General features: G+C 34.4%; 2 protein-coding genes across 5 annotated transcripts; one reads left to right on the top strand and one right to left on the bottom strand.

Moving 5' to 3' along the window:
* Positions 1-7,582: 7,582 nt before the first annotated feature.
* LOC18036083 lies at positions 7,583-12,411 on the top strand. Of its 2 annotated transcripts, XM_006425981.2 has the most exons (6): positions 7,583-8,085; positions 8,837-9,724; positions 10,019-10,104; positions 10,818-10,958; positions 11,375-12,048; positions 12,357-12,411. In XM_006425981.2, the coding sequence occupies exons 1-5, from the start codon at positions 7,759-7,761 to the stop codon at positions 11,517-11,519; spliced, it is 1,587 nt and encodes a 528-aa protein (XP_006426044.1). In that variant the 5' UTR covers positions 7,583-7,758; the 3' UTR covers positions 11,520-12,048; positions 12,357-12,411. The 2 variants fall into 2 exon arrangements, with proteins under 2 accessions (XP_006426044.1, XP_024036379.1); XM_024180611.1 differs by lacking the exons at positions 11,375-12,048; positions 12,357-12,411 and having other exon boundaries at positions 10,019-10,440; positions 10,818-10,859.
* On the bottom strand, positions 12,119-16,478 carry LOC18035726 (protein CONSERVED IN THE GREEN LINEAGE AND DIATOMS 27, chloroplastic). Of its 3 annotated transcripts, none has more exons than XM_006425982.2 (7): positions 15,922-16,478; positions 15,283-15,435; positions 14,804-14,881; positions 14,168-14,263; positions 13,047-13,082; positions 12,533-12,714; positions 12,119-12,449 (listed from the first exon to the last, which is right to left on the bottom strand). In XM_006425982.2, the coding sequence occupies exons 1-7, from the start codon at positions 16,144-16,146 to the stop codon at positions 12,287-12,289; spliced, it is 933 nt and encodes a 310-aa protein (XP_006426045.1). In that variant the 5' UTR covers positions 16,147-16,478; the 3' UTR covers positions 12,119-12,286. The 3 variants fall into 3 exon arrangements, with proteins under 3 accessions (XP_006426045.1, XP_024036380.1, XP_024036381.1); XM_024180612.1 differs by having other exon boundaries at positions 12,533-12,783; XM_024180613.1 differs by lacking the exon at positions 13,047-13,082.
* Positions 16,479-17,129: the final 651 nt, after the last annotated feature.

Raw genomic sequence — 17,129 nt, forward strand, 5'->3', positions numbered from 1 at the left:
CCTTTTTAATTTTTGTTTTAAAAAAAAAAAAAAAGCCTTCCAAAAAATTTTTAAAATTTTTTTTTTTTAAAAAAAAAAAAAGATTTTTTTAATTTTTTTTGGGGACCCCTTTTTAACCCCCCCAACCACAAGTTTGTGCTTTTTGCACCAATAATTTTAGTTTTTTTTTAGTTATTTTCGTTTACAAACTATTGTTAAGGGTAATATTGTCTTTGCACGGTCAACTAACGGTCAATGTTAAACTTAACTGACGGTAGGGAGTTTTTTATAAATAAATCAATTCTCGCCATCTACTTACAACAAGTCCAAACCTCAGGGAAGGTTTTTAAAAATTACCCATTAAAATAACCTAAAATATCTCATTGCTTTGCTTGTACATAACATCTTGGATCTTAGCTCGGGAAAGTGGACCAGGGATCACGTGCATTCTCATGACGGCAAAGTTCTAGATATAAAGCGTCAGATTTGAAATACTTGATCCCGGAGATTAGCTCATTTTTGGTAATATTTGTTTCTAGCGTGTGTTCATTCATAGGATTAGAAAATCAGAATCTAAAATAAAAAATGATTGCTGATGTTTACTCGTTAAAATAGAGAAAATATAAAAATAAAATATGTGGAGTCCATATATTTACTTTTTTGGAATTAGGAACACTGACGTGGTTGATTTTCTTTTAGTCCTCCTTCTACTTAAGTGTAGATGTGATGATATATACAATTTAAGAAAAAAAAGAGAAAAGAATTTCGATGTATTGTTCTTATATTATAATATAAAATCCATTACGTGTTTGAGTACATATAGTATAGCTAAGGTCCTCTTCCAAATTCATAATTTATTCTCTTGCTAAAATCTTAAGTAAAAATTATTTTTTAGCTTTATCTCAAATGAAACTCATCACTTAAGACATTAGTTGAGAGCTGTAGCATTATTCAGCCATTCTCATCATATAACCATCCGGTTTATCTAGAATTTTTGATGTAATTATTAAATTATAAAAATATGATAATGACACATTTTGGTCAATTATATCATAAATTAATTTATTTGAAAGTCCCTGTTTGGTTAGACTACGACATAAATGCGAGACAGACTCTGAATTCCAACCTGTCCAGTGTGTGTTTTTACCTCTTCCATTTCCTGCCCACTACTCCTAACCCCAGAGTAATCTGGCGTCTTATGATTGAATTATAAATAAAAAATAGAAAAATATATTAAAAAAAGAAAGAAAAACCTAGTAATAATTAATACGTAGTCGTAATATACTAATGGTTAATTTGAAATTTATTTTAACGATGGATGGAGATCAGACGTGTTGCAACTTAATTGGATTTATCTTAGAAGCAAATTGATGCTCTTTTGGGTGAGACGAATTGGGGTAGGAAAGATAACATTTCTTGTAAGAATAATTGCGACAGGGCATGCCTTTCTACGCTTGACTTGTTCAGATGAAATGAAATACCATTGGCATTCAAACTTATAAAATTTATGTGAAAAAGGAGTTGGCTTTCTTCTTGTATTCTAATTTGATGAGGTAGTTTGCAAGAAAGGTGATATCCATCCACTATGTATTATCTTTATTTTATTTTCAAACTAGCAAACCAATCTTCACGTATAATCTATTCTTACAACAATATATATATATATTATCCGCATGATTGGTATATTTCCTTGTGAGTTCCAACACTTGTAGCTCGTTTAGAAGTGTGGTGACATAGTTGGACTATCAAATCCCAGTTATTAAGGTGTTTGGTAACATTTATAGTTAGATTTTGACAACTTGATAAATTTTTGACAGTTTAGCAATTTTTTTTCTCAACTTCTACTCCACAGTTGTAGTTTTTACTATATAACAACTATTATTTAAAAATTACGGTACCTCACTTCTAAACACATCCTTATCGTCTAAGTTAGAACAAAACAAATGATCATCGCATCAAGCTGCCCGACCAAAATCATGGATGGGGACCGTCAATTATTAAACTAATCCAAACAGACAAATCATCGATTAAAAAATCGAATAACTTTTCTTTCTTGGTGGGCGATGATGTAAAAGAGATACAGTGTAATCTTGATTCATTTTCGCTGTTGATCACCTTTGCCATTTTAATCATGCATGTTCCATAAACAAGGAATCAATGAAATCATTTGAATTTTATTTTAATAGACAAAATCAAGCTCCAAGCTTTCATGTCATGTTTCTGTTTATTATTATTATATTATTATTTATACTTTTAATGAGACCAAAAAGGATTTCGTCTCTTTCTCACACAAGTTGATAATAAATTAATAATTAAATGAAAGTATTAACGTTTGGGATTGAGGTGTTATAGTTTGTTATGAAAAAAATTATAATTATGAAATAAAAATTAATAGTATATAGTAAATATAATTTTTTAAAAATAATTTTGATAAAATTATTAAAGATATGATATATTTTTCATCATATTAGTGAAAAATCATATTAAGATAGCTTCCAAATTACAGCAACTAGTATTTATCAAATACTTTAAAATTATATATTTTAAACTACAGCTGTCCAATTTCAATTTCAAACCCACCCTATATCAAATTAAATTTCAAATGCAACCTTATCAAATTAAATTTCAAATGCAACCTAATTAATTTGAGAACAACAAAAAGAAACTAAGAATAGATTTTGATCAATTTATGACATTGCCTGGAGGCCAAGCTGTGCGTTTTACATGTAAGGCTATCCAAGAATTATTTTCTTCAGAATTGTTTATGCCAATATGTAAGGCTATCCAAAGCCCACGCAGGCAGCTGAGATACTTTTGTCTCTTTGCATCTTATGCCCACTAATTCTAAACATCATCATTCCACCAATTGATCAGTATAGCCATATCAACAGAAGTGGTTCTCGTAATTCCGAAATGAGATACTTAAAAAATAGAAGTGTTTGACTTTATTTCTGATTCTGAGCTATCCATTCTCTGTAGAGGCTGCTTGACCACAGGCGAGTGATGCCATGAGAGTAATGGAAATGTAGAATGAATATCGGTAGCTTCAACTAATTGATTGTCTCAAAATTTCCAATTTTGCGGCAGAAACTTTAATGGCAACCCATTTCCTACCTTGTGAATTTCTAATTTTGTAGGTGGTGGGTGGGTGGGTGGTGGGCAGTGGGTACCTTTGACACTGTAATCGCCTGCCTGTGCGAGGTTATGTTTAATTTCAAGACAAGAGTTACATTCATAAATATCATTTAATTGGAAAAAGGTTAATTTCGTCCTGTCAACAGCTGTAAATCTTTCTTCTCCAGTCATGTGCGTGCATGTAAATGTTTGTAAGACTTGAAAACATTTTAGCACCGCAGGATGTTAACTTTCCTAAATTCACAGAGACATATTTCCATCCCAGGCCCCAATATTGAGAAGAAATTAAAGAGACCAAAATCTTGACGGAGTGCAATCGTAGAACAGTCTTCCCAACTTGGCATGCAATTATTAGTGCCGCTGGCCTACCACTGCTTTGCGCACTATGCTAACCAGTGATGGACTTTTTTGCTGGGATTAAATTTCTGTCTTAGATTTTTTTTTTCTCTGGTGGTCTATTCGAATTTTTTAAATCTAGTGAAAAAAGTTAGCGTAATTACAAATAAAATGAATGAAATTTGATTGTTAACATTAAAATTCAAAGTTCATTCTTAACCATGCATTTTACTAAGAGACACTAAGAGACGATCATTGTCCTTTTTGTTGGATATTGAAGGTGCTAGATTTTTTTATCTTTACATATATTTGTAACTCGTGGAGAATTTGTCACGATTGTTGGCCTCGAATCCAGAGGAATCAGTACCTGAAAAAGACACTTCGACCCCTAAATTAATGTTTAATCAAGATTAAAAAAAGAAGACGGAGAAAATAGTTTTCTCTCTATAAGTATAAGCAATGGTTTTAGAGGCCAAATATCTTTTTCTCTTAGAAATGAGTCTCTATTTATAAATGCCGAGTGATGTGGATCTAGGATTTTTTTTTAACCTTCAACCTAATGACATGTGTCACCCATCATTTATGTAGCCTGGAAGTGAATTTGGTCGTAGGAAATTATTTTACATGTGCGTATTTTCTTGTCATTATGACCTTTGGGTGTGATTTTCCCTAAACTAATGGATTGAGGAAATAATTCCTCCTATTGTCATCTTTGTGAACTCTGGAAGAATTTTTTCTTGGGTGCTATTCCCCTAGAGTAATTGGAATTTTATTACTTCAGAATAACTTCTTTTATCGAAAAGAATAGACACGTGACATTGTTTGGCGCCTTTAAAAAATGGCACCTACAGATATAAAATACATTGTGCATGTCATAGATTCAAAATCCAATGCGTGTAGTTATTTGCCATTGCTTGAAGATGTCATTTAAAAGAAAAATGAATCTTTTGTTGTCTTTTGCAGCTGCTTGTGCTATTTTTTAGGGCTGGGCACGTGTTGGGTTGTTTATCAACCCGACCCAATCTGCATATAGAACAAGTTGAAAAAACTCATCCCAACTTGACCCATTACATTTTTCAACCCAACCTATATAATTGCGGGTTGGGTCGATTGGATTGGACTTTTGAAAATTCCATTTTTATGGTCTCAATAAAAATAAATAAATTAATTGAAAAAAATTAAAAAAAAACACAAATACTAAAATCCTTACAACAAATTCAACATTTCAAAGTTTAACAATCAAATTATTTGTACATAACTAATGAAAAAAAAAGTCCATAAATTTAAAGTCTTGTTTAATACAAAACATTAAAGTCTAAAGAGTGAGACCAATGAATAAGAGAAAAAAAGAGCACGACTTGTTAATACTGAAAATATTACTGTAGAACAATGACCAACAGATATTTGTCGAAAAGCTTTTTCCCAAAGATAGTAATAATAATTATTATTATATTCATGTTACTCCGATTGGGCTTGACACTATCATAACAACAAAAAATTGACCAACTTTTATCAATAAAAAATATTATAAAGCACCAAATCAAATGGGCTAGACTTTTTAACTAGAGGTGGTAAAAATACCCGTCCGGTCCGGACTCGGACCGGACCCGGGAGTTACCCGGCCCGAGTATGAAGCCAGGTCGGTCTTGGGTATCACTTGATAAACCCGGAACCCGAATTTTATTAAAAAAAATTATAAAATATATATTATTTTAAATATTTTATATTTATTTGACTCATTTATTATACATATATAAAGTTTTAAACACTTAAAATTTATATTTTCATGTCAAATTTTATTGAAATAAATTTAAAACTTATAAAATTACCAAAAAATAAAAAATATATGCACATAAAATATTAAAAAAAATAAAATCCGGGTACCCAGATTAAAACCCGGCCCGTACCCAGACCCGGACCGATTGCATCCGGGCAGGGTCCAGTCATGGCAATACCCGAACCCAGCCCGGGGTTTTGCCATCTCTACTTTTAACAATAAAAAAATTGACCAACTTGTTTCAAAACAATAATAAATTAGTAAATTAGAAAGAAGAAAGAACTTGTGTATGAGATGATGTGCAGTTGGGCAGCTTTTCAAGAAAGCTTGTGAGTTGTGATGTCGTTGTGTTCTATGCGTGAGCATATGAGCGACTGATTTTTAAATAAGAACATTTGAGTTTAGGGTTCTATAATTGAGAAAGTTGCTGAGATGCATTTTATATTATTTTTTTAATTTTTTACATATACGGGTAGACGGGTTGGGTTGAATTAAAAATTTTCAACCCGACACAACCTGCAAACAGTGCGGATTGGGAATTTAATAACCCAACCCAACCAGTAAAAAACTCATACGGGTTGGGTCGGTTTCACAAATTGGGCGAGTTGATTCCCACCCTGTTATTTTTATGAATAAAGAGATTATGTCGTAAATTTCATTTCTTTATCACAAGCAGGCCGTAGACAAGAGAAATGAAAAGGCAAGGTGCTCTGGTTCATTCTTATTGCAGTACCCATCCCCTTTGTGAATTTTCCATATACATGATGGCCACATACAAGGAGGCTAGGATATGTAACATAATTTATTCTACTTGTTGATTAGGTGCGGGTTTACAGCACAACTTTCCCAATGAGAAATTGCCATGTGCATACCGCACAATTGTGCGCACTTGATCGTTACTACTACTTGCCCCCAGGCGATGGCACAAAGAATGGGTGCCGTACATTACCGTCTGGTAATTGTATATTCATTCATTCGTCCTCAATATTCATCCTAAACTGGAGTCAGATCACTAATCACGTCACTGTCGATTCAAACTCCAGCCCGTTTACAAGCCTATACAGAAATTAAGAACGAGCTTAATTTGGGTCTCAGCGCTTGGGCATCATTCGGTTTTGGCCCGGCCTTGTTGGACCACTTCTCTTTTCAAATAAGGTAATGGGAGAAAAAGACACTACCAATTTCACACATGACAATTATTATTAATTTTTTTTCGGAAAATGCAAATTCGTTACCATATGATGATATCAGATTGTGTTAAGTAAAATACAATCATGTAATTGGGTTGTTGTATAAGAAGAATATATAAATTCACATGTAGCTCAAAAATCTTTAAAATGTAATTATAATTGGTACACTTATATAGTGAGAATACATGATTGGATAAATGTGTATTTAATTCTTATATTTTGGGTTAAGTATATGTTTAATCTCTATAATTAAAAATAACCTTAAGGCCTTCTTATTGTTAATTATGTCACGACCCACGTCCTTCCTATTTCTTAATTTTTGCAATAATATCCTAACAACAACCTTGGACTTATTAATGAAAAGAACAAAAATATTAATTTACCAAAGTAGCCTTAAGAGTAAAATAATAAAAGAAAGATTTACATTAATTCTTTTTTTAGTTTTAGTGTTAGTTTGATAAATTAACAATTGTATTCATTAACGCCCCAAGATTGTTGCAAGGGTATTATTAATTGCAAAAGTCAAGAAAAAAATAAGGATAGAAGTCTAAATATATAACAACAAGTTTATTTAGGTAGAACTAAACGGGGTATTAAAACCTAAAATATAAAGACGAAATATATATTTATAGAATATAAAATTATATTCCAATTGAGGTGGCACTAATATTGTATAGGTTCATCATTTGAGGAGAAATAATAAGGCTCAAATGATTACATTACCTTAAAAAATAAGGTCTCATTAATTGAATATAAATTTTATATTTCAACTTTGGAAACTTATTATCAGTGGATTTTTGAAACTTCAGACAAGTTGAAATGAACTGTTGTGGCTCATAAATTAACCACAAAATGTGATGATGGTGGTGCATCTATAAAAGAAAACGAATAATGATTATTCGCATTACATTGCATGTGGACACGTCATAAAAATTTTATGGAAAAATGACTTATTTTAATATATGGAATTTTATATTATAAAATTAAAATGGGATATTTTGAGAAATAAAATGTAAAATGGGGTATTAGGTAGATTTTAGAGGGGTGTTAAAAGCTCCTCTTTAACACGAAGCCTTTCTCTTCTATAAAGGCTGGCCCATGAAACATGATACAGTGACATGGGCCACAAGCCTCACCTCCCAATCTCGCATGCCATCAGCACAATCTCCTCGTCTCCTGGCACTAGGATGTTGACACATTTCAAAACTGACGTCCTCGTTCGTCATCGCAACACCAGTCCAGCTTGAAATCGTTTCAGTGAGGATCATCACATCATCATCAGCCTCAAGAGTTGGTTTTTACTGCCAAAATTCGAAATTAAACAAAAGAACAACAAATAAAATGGCATTTCTCGCCGGACTTTATCGGTACCGGCAGTTTTCCTCACTTCCAATTCAATTGAATTATAGCTACTCTTGGAGTTGGTGCCATCACTACCCATATCCGAGTTATACCACAAATCGCTGGCTCAGCAACAGTGAGTCGATTAGGACCGAGTTTCCCGTAGAAAACGCGTACGATATATTAGAAGTAGCAGAGACTAGCTCATTTGCCGAAATCAAAGCTTCTTTTCGCAAATTAGCTAAGGAAACTCACCCTGACCTCGTCGACTCTAAGAACGACTCCTCTGCTTCGAAACATTTCGTTCGAATCCTCGCTGCTTATGAAGTATTATGTGTTCTAGCATTTTTTTTCTCCCTCTCTGAGTCTCACTAATCGCGTGATATGAATGCATTTCTGACATTATCTTATTAATGGATATCAAGTTTTGTTTGATCAGAGGAATCGATGCTAATATTTCTGCAGCAATTTTTTTTTTTTTTTTTTAAAACAAAGAGATTGCATTTCAACTTCGATGTTAAATTATAGTTGATAGGCAAGAGACTAGAATGGTTAATGAAATTAAGGTAATTTAGAGAATTATTTGTAGCTTAAGCAATAACATTTGATTGGGTTTCATGAGGCACGATTAAATGAACTAATTATGAATGAGAAACTTTGGTAGAAAATGCTTTGTTATGAACATTTTTATTGACACGAGGAATTTTAAGGGCTGAATTGACATATAATTCAAGTTCAAAGTAGGCAATATCACCTTGCAGGAATTTCATTACTTATGCTTAATACTAGAATATAAAGGATTCTGTTTTACCAGATATCATTCTGTCTGTAACCTATACTCTTTTGCTTTACAGAACCCATGTATATAGTGTAATTTGGCAAGTCTTGTGATGCTGGAAGTTTTTGTTGGTAGTTGTATCGTTTAAAGGAGTTCTTGTTGTTAGATGATTTTGTACATGTAAATGTTATTCATCCATATGGAGCCGCATTGTTGGTAATAATAGTATATGTTATTGAGGTCTAATTTTTTTAATATATCAAATCCTGACTTCGAAACATAATTGATGACACATTGCAGATACTTTCAGACTCTAAGAAGAGGGCACATTATGACCAATATTTGTTAGCTCAAAGGAAGCCTATGCAAAAACAGTTTAGAAAAGGTTCAAAGTTGCAGATGTATGAATCCCATAAGGCAGCTAATAGGCAAATGGAAGTTGTAGAATGGCTGAAATGGTATAGATTTGCTGTAAATGATATATTGTCCGAGAAAAAGGTGATAGTTGGGACAGGCTATGTTGATGTACTTCAAGCAAATTTTTATTCTGCAATACATGCAGCGTATTACGGTCCTGTTATTGAGTCCATTGACCTTCTTCCTGACCGTTTTGAAGCTGAGGAGAGGTCTTTGTATGAAACTCCAGAGGTTCTTCACTTGGTGTCAGGCCGTGATCTTTTTGGAATGGTCTGCTTGGTTAATGATACTCCCAGATTGTCTTTTGTGTGCAATAAGAAACTGACTCCTACATCTGATTATTTGGGCATAAGTCAGCCGATTGAAAATGCTAGCTATAGAATGAATTCTGATGTATTAAATGATCAAATTCCTGAACTACAAAGTGAGAATATTATCAGGGATGAATCAGATGCATATAGAGATTTAGAATTGCATGTGTCCGGAAGGGTGGTTGCTGTGGCCACCAGGGTCCCTCCTAAAGGCTACCGTGATGGAATTCAGCATAAAGATGCTCAAGATCACATACATGTTTTTCTTACTTCAGATGAAGATCCTGTGCATACTGGTGAAGGGTTCTCTAAGGATTCCCTTCTGGATGGTGCAGTTGGATTAAGGATTCCACTTGGAGTGATATCTGGTTTAAGGACTACCCCAGAAGAGGGCTCATGCTTTGTCTACAATAGCAGTGGTGCAAAAACGCATGTGATAGTAAAACATCGGACATTTCTGGTTTGTAAAAATAGTCTCTTTCAGTTTTCATGCTTTTTGGCTTTCATCATTGATAATATGCTATTTTTCATTCTACTTTTTAGATCTTCAAGTTACTATACTGAAGAAATATATTTGACACCTTGAAAAGTTTTGGCTTCGGTGAATTCACACTAGATAGTGCAAACATATTTGTATTTAACCATCACTGCCTGCTTAACTTAGAATTATTATACTTGCTTATATTGTTGTATTTATGCATGTTTCATTTGCCTTTTACTGTTTGTTGACATTTCTTTTGCCCTTGTATTCAAGGTTAAACATATGCACTGGTATCAACTGGGAGATAAAGTTTCTGTTTGTGAGTGCAGATCTACTAGAGCCCAGTTACCTCCTAGCAAGTAAGTTGTGCCAATTATACGAAGTTATGCCATCAAATGTTTGCAGACCAATGAAACCTTACCTCAATCATTTAGAGTTGGTGAAATGATAAGCATTTTATGGTTGATGACCTTCTAATGTGATCCGTTTACAAGGTATTTTAGTGATATTTTTAACATGTGCAAGAAATGAGCTTATATTCCTTGCATGAGGAGTATGCCTCATGGTCTGCTTTTTGCTTAGAACTGACTGTTCATTCTTTTAGCTGTAATGAAAGTGGTGGAGGATTTTCTGAAATTATATGGCACACTGCTTCTTGTGTATCAAACCTCAGAAGTATTTGTTCTTTTATTGGTGTAAGTAATATGATTTTTCCATTTGAACTAGATTTATTGTGGCTCATTTTTTTTTTTAAAAAAAATTCTGATTGCACATGATTGATGTTACTAGCCCCTGTAAAGTCCTTTTTTCTTTTTCAAATTGAAGTTGGTTTTAGTTGGCTTTTAATGAAACACCGTAGGGGCCAGTTGTGTTATGCCTTAATCGTTTTAAGCTGCTTGCTTATCAACATTTGCCACAATCAAGTTGCAGTTGAATAAGAGTACAACTATTCCAAATTTTTATTCCTGAATATCAACTGTTTTCTTTGGCATAGTATAGGGAATCATCTAGCTCTTTTACTCTTGTCCAAAGCTTCCACGCATACTTCTTCTTTGATGAATTGGTGCAACAGGTTTTGGTTGTTTGAGCCTCGGTGTGGCATGCATGATGTGGGTGGTTGGTATATTGAAACATTTGGCAAAGATAAAAAGGGCCGGACAGTCCTGCGTCAAAGGCATTGGGATGGCTTTGATGCAAGCGAACCGTTTGACAAGTAAGTAACTGAGATGTAGGGTAGAAAGAGAAAAGGGGATGAATTTCAATGTATTTGATGATGTCACTTAATTTAGAACTGCAAGTATTCTAATGTAGATATATAAACTTAGGTGAGAAGACATAATGTAATTTTGTTTGAAATGAAGTTTGAAATTTATAAATTCCACTAGTTTAGGACCTTGTATATGTTTGCGAACCAGCATTTTCACCTAGAACCTTGTATCATATATTTGTTGTTGACATTACTTTACAGGTTTGTTTAGTGTATTGGATCTTAATAGACAAGTATACATTAATTTAATTTTCGCTGACTACAGTTTTCATATACCATCAGATCTGGTATTGCATCATATTTGGTGAATAAATTTTCTTTTTGACTTTTGAAACTCTTATTTGTACTTCTATTATCTGCAGGAGGCTGCACCCAGCAATGTATTTGCTTGCTCTTGCATATAGAACTCTTGATCTTGAAGATGCTAAGAAAAGGAAATGGAGAGTTAGGGATATTGTTGAAGTGCCACTGTCAAAAATTCTTGGCTGGTGCAAGAAACTTGTTTAAGAGGATACCGTTAGGGACTCTTAGAACTATAAATGCTTAAGCCCAGTGACATGTTGACCTCATCTCTGAGGTCAACAGTGGTTAGGCTATTCTATCCAATGGATCGGGGCCATAGTGAAGTTAAGTCATGACTGGCAACAAATTCTGCTAGATGACTCTTGGATATCTTGAAAGATCTAAATTCTTAGCCATTCTAAAGAACTTGTTCAGTAGGGGTATCTTTGAGGCTATGAGGGTATGAAAAGATGACTCATGTAATTGTTCCAGGAGCGGTTTGCCATTGTGCTGCTATTCTTGTGTCTGCACTGATCTCTAAAAGCAAACTGTTTTTACTCACTGCAACAGTGTTGTTAAAGTTTTTTACTGGCATCATTCATCAGGCATCAGAGGAAGACGAGATAAGTATTAAGGTGGAGAAAGAGAGTAGTACAAGCTTCCTTTGGCAGTTCATTCAACTTTGAGTTTAGTCAGATGGTTGCTGACATAGGAGGAGAAAAGTTAAAAGGATTTGATATGTACGCAGCTTGAGGTTAAGTATGATGTTCTGCCTCATATTGATAAATTGATTTTATGTTTTAATCATTCATTAGCTTCCATTTCATTTCTTTTTGGGACATTTTGTTTATGCCTGTTTCAATACATCGTCTAAATATTTTCTTTGAACTAAAGAAAAATCTTTGAATTTTAAGAATTGTTCCTCTTAATGCAAAATACAGATCACATTTATAATATGAAACTGAAAATGAAGCAACCTCCATTTTTGCCCTTTACTTTACTAGATCTTCCCATTTGCAGTACTGTCCACCTGCTAATGCACGATAGTATCTATCTCTGCAGTAGACTGGTCTTCCATCTGCAGCCTCTGCAGCTGCTGCAGCCAAATCATCATCAGACATTACTTCCGCTGGTAGCTGAAGTAATTCTTCCTTTCTGCATATTTACAAAGAAAATTGTGAGAATGGTACTATTCTAAATATTTTGGAGAGAGAGTTGGAATCTCAATGTCTATGTACCTTATATTGAAGTTTTTCTTGGTCTTTGAAGCTGGGACAATTGCAGGGTTCTCTTTTGTGGTCATGGTACTTTGAAAGAATTGCTCCACTGGCGTAGCAAATATGAATAGCAACGTGGCTGTGACAAGTAATGCTCCTGTTCCCACCAGTGTTTGTTTCAGCATTTTGATGACTGGCTTAACCTGGAAGCATAGATTTTTCCCATGAGATTCTTTATCTCTTAGTAAATCTATAAATTGTGGCATAGATACCTGTTTAACATATTGAGAAAATGTAAAAGCACTTTAAGCAGACATCTCCATACCAAAAATACATGGGCATTCAATTGTAAACAAAATATACTTTAATAGATTGTAGTGTGTTTTTATTTCTGTGCTGCAAATGTTTTGTAATCTAGTACATTATGTGCAGGTGGAAGTTATAGGGTTCAGTGCATTTAACTGCTCTAGGATGTATAATATACTTTCATATATGGAATTAAATACACAGATGATCTTTTGTGCTGGATTAGTACCTTGTAAGCACCCAATAGTCTATCACGAGCTAGGACCTGTGAGGAAAAAGCAATATGTGTTATTTCTCAGTAGAATTATGTATTCCACAGATATAGTATCCAGGTCGGTTTTCTTTTCCATCGTTAGGATTTCTTGGTCTTTCCAGTGTGAGTTTACAAACGAAACTAGGAGAAGGGGTAATTTGAGTACTTCCAGTGTAGTTACTATTTTGCCTCTTTTGATATATATGCGATGAAGAAGTTATCTATACTGCTATTCCAAGTTTCCAACATGCTCAATTACTAAACAACTTCAGTTGACTATTGTTTAAGGTATTGACAACAGTCAAATTTGATACTTATTCCTTTTTTTCTTTTTGGTTTTTAATCTTATTTCTTTGATGGGAACATTAACCTGGTACTTGTTGAAATGCAGATTTCAGTCCATGATTAGACACATCAGGTACTTTAACTGGGAGTCTTAATCGGAGGTAAATGAGCAGTTTTTACTTCTCTGCATTTGTGTATACATATTGCCTATCATAGTATCAATATTTCTCTTTTTCGTGGTCCTTACTATATCTCTTAAAATATCTCATTACTGGTTGGGTTATCACACTTATTTTATACTTGCTGTCTTGAATTTTGTTATGTTTTATGAAAATTTCTAGGAAATGTACTTCTTGCCAATTGACACATACTTATTCCGTGTCAGAAACATTGTGAACCATTGCTCCAATGTATATAATACTAATTACTTTCCAGAAGCCTTTTTTTTTTTTTTTGGAGAAGCTAAATTGCATAGAACATCTAATAAACACTACATTTATAAGTTTTTATTATTTTTTATTATTCATCTCTATTTCTAGAAGTTCAGTCTTTCCTCCTTTATTTTTTCCATCTAGGCTGTCCTTCAAGTTAAAAGCCTGAATATAAATTTTGGTCAATTCACTTGCTTCCCCGTGTTATAGCTGTTGAGAGTCTCTTTCTCTTATTGGCAAAAGGTTATCCGCATTAATTACAGATACCCTGAATCCATGAATTAATGAGAAAATGCTGTATGTTCCTGTCCTCAGTCATTTACTTAGGCTTTCTACCTGATAAAGAGGAAAGTGAGAGACAGATGTGCAAGATGTGCTAACCTCTGGTGGCTTTACCCACATTCGTCCATCATACCATCCACTTTCTTCATATGGTATCACTGCTGATAGAAGTCTATCGCCAACGTAACTCCATCCCTGCAATATGCAAAATTAAATGGTTCAGTATAATTAAACTATTGCAACAAACTTAAGAGGTTGTAATAAATTGAATGTAGTGCATGGCCGCCACGGAAGCTATTGAAAGGAATAACTACATTATGGAATAGAATAAGCTGATCCATAGAGAGTAATGATGGAGACACAAGCAGTTTGGATTTCTACAATTTCTCTGGTTCTGCCTACATCTTCCTTTACTTGGGTCAGTTGAATATGTTGTCTCTGTGCTACATATGTAAGTGTCTAGGTTTAAATTGAACGACTCTCTTGAAGGAACATTAGGATGCCCATGGGTGGGGACTTTGCTGCTAAAAGACTTGATTTCTCCTCTGGTTTTGCTGCCAAATCATTTGATATGTGAAGTCAATTATGTATGATAATGTGGAGAAATTTCACTGCTGTGCCCCTGCTAAGGCATTTGCTTAACAAAGTAATCGTCTGTTATCCAAACTGTTTGGCTGGGATGCTTTTCCAAGCTAATGAAATGGATTCCAATGAACAATGGACAGGTATGCATACCAGATATATCCGTAAGACGATTAACGATGCAAGGAAAAGAGTTCCTGTTCCAGCTGCTAGCACAAATCTCAGGGGTTCCTGCGGTGATTAAATCAATGATATTGTAATAGTAATAACTGGCGAATTTTCAACAAATGAAATTTGTCTAGCTTATTCATATATGTATTCTCATCTTGATAAATGTCTAATAACAGTCTTTTATCTGATGTTTCAACTTCCCTATATAGTTTTGAAAATCACTGCATGTACACAGCCTCTCTTTCTATTTCTGTGATTTGTCCCTTTTTTATTTAAAAAAAAAAAAAAAAACAAGATTCCGAATGTCTAACAGAAACCACCCCAAATTTGTCCCATATGCCAGCCTGTGGTGACGAGGAATATTTTTCGGATCAGCAATAACACTAACGGGTTCTTCCATAGTTACAATGTACTATTATTACACCGTTTACTTGTAAAGAAAATTCTCATTTTCAACTTGCCCTTGAAGGATCAAAGCTTGCAGCTGCAGTTGGAACTCCAAGAACCATGAAAGCTACTAGCCAAAGACCCCCAAGACGAAGGATAAATGGCCCTTGTCCCAGTTCGCCCCAAGAGTATAGAACTCCATCTTTCAGAGAAGAGTACTCGTTCACCTACAATAGAGCCAATAATTGTAAGTACTATGGTCAATAACATGCAAGATCTGTTGTGTCTGAATCTACCTTAGACTCGTAACATGCTCCTATTTTAAATTAGGACCGACCAACCATAAGCATGAATTTATTATCATATATTCATTTATGGCATGCAAGACGTGTGAAACCTATATATACTCGAATATGTTTCATCCGTCTGTGATGCTTTTCACCCTTCTTTCATGTTTTCTTTTAATGTTGTTTCTTAGTTCGGTTCAAATCAGTGGCAGATTTACGTAACCCTCGCTGGCCCCTGCTATGATATGGACTGCATGATTGTTTTTGCCTGAAGCTTTTGTAACTACTAAATTGGCAGTCTGGTGAATCTTCTGAAAGTATATTTCTCTAATATAATCTTCCTAATCAATAGGGACCAATGAAGTAAAACATGTGCTTTTGAATCACGAGTTACAAGTGCATGCATACATAGAAACTTCAACATACCGGTCTTTGCTCAGAAGGCACCTCAATTTCCAAGCCAGGTTCCCAACTCCTGCCAGCAGAGCTGCTTGTCCCTCCATTTGTTTCATCTTTTAAGGCCCTTACAGAGACCCCCCAGGATGACTTTCGAGCTTTGTAGTTCTTGATTATAAATGAACCATAGCTGCTTCCAAGCTTGACTTGCGCTGCACTCGGAAGTGTAGAGCAATAGGCATTTAGTCTGATCATTTATTTTGTGGAATTGCAGCAGCTTAAGACCTGAACTAATTCCACTTTCGGATTCAGTTAAGCGTGAGCATTGAAGAAAAGACGGGGAACAAAGATTTTTAGGTCACTACTTAAAACCGATAGCCTTTTTTTTTTTTTTGGTTGTGGATTCAGGGACCGCATATAATTTTCATGGAGGAAAATAATGCATACAAAATCTTTCTGTAGCATTTGTGGAGTAAAGGGAAGCTGGAGACGGGGACCCCTTTCTGACCACGTGGATGTAAACGTTGACCAATTGCTAACTGCCATGTAATTAATGGGCGGCCCAACTGGTTTGTAATTGTGTAAGCCTTGTGTTAAGGGCCTTGTTGTTTTATATATTTCTTCTTACACCATCCATCCATTTTATGGACTATTACCTCGATTATCCAGAGGTTTAGTGAGTTACGCTATATCTTATTGTTATTTGGGTGGCCATTGGCCTAGGAGCGGCTCGTGCAAGGATGTGGAAGTTGTCACCTTACACGTTGTTTTGTAAGAACTGCTCGTGCTTCCCACAAGGATTGGATAAGGATGATGTGTGGATGAACGGACGTACAATCTCACACTGCTACTAGCAGATTGTATAAAGAAGATTTTGACGGATTCGAATTGTGGCAATATATATAGAAGTATAAAAACACACCAAATCTTCTGCGAATTTAGAAGAGAGTAAAAAAAATAAAAAATAAAAAGGTGAGGGATTAAAAAAAAAACAGAGAAGATAACACCGGAGTTTGGGGGGGGGGGGGGAACAAGTGTAAATGGAGAGAGAAAATATAGAGGGAGAAAGTTTTAGGGTGGGTTTATACGTAGAGAGAAAATATTAGAAAATATTAAATATTTAATTTTAATAAATCAATTATCTCAAATTTAATGAATATGAGTTAGTGTAGAATTAAAGATATTTTTAGGAGGCTCCTAAATAACTAGAAAGTAGTAGATCCATAGTGTGTATAATT

This window comes from Citrus clementina, unplaced genomic scaffold, assembly GCF_000493195.1.
Source record: "Citrus clementina cultivar Clemenules unplaced genomic scaffold, Citrus_clementina_v1.0 scaffold_7, whole genome shotgun sequence".
In the NCBI taxonomy this organism is placed as follows: Eukaryota; Viridiplantae; Streptophyta; class Magnoliopsida; order Sapindales; family Rutaceae; genus Citrus; species Citrus x clementina.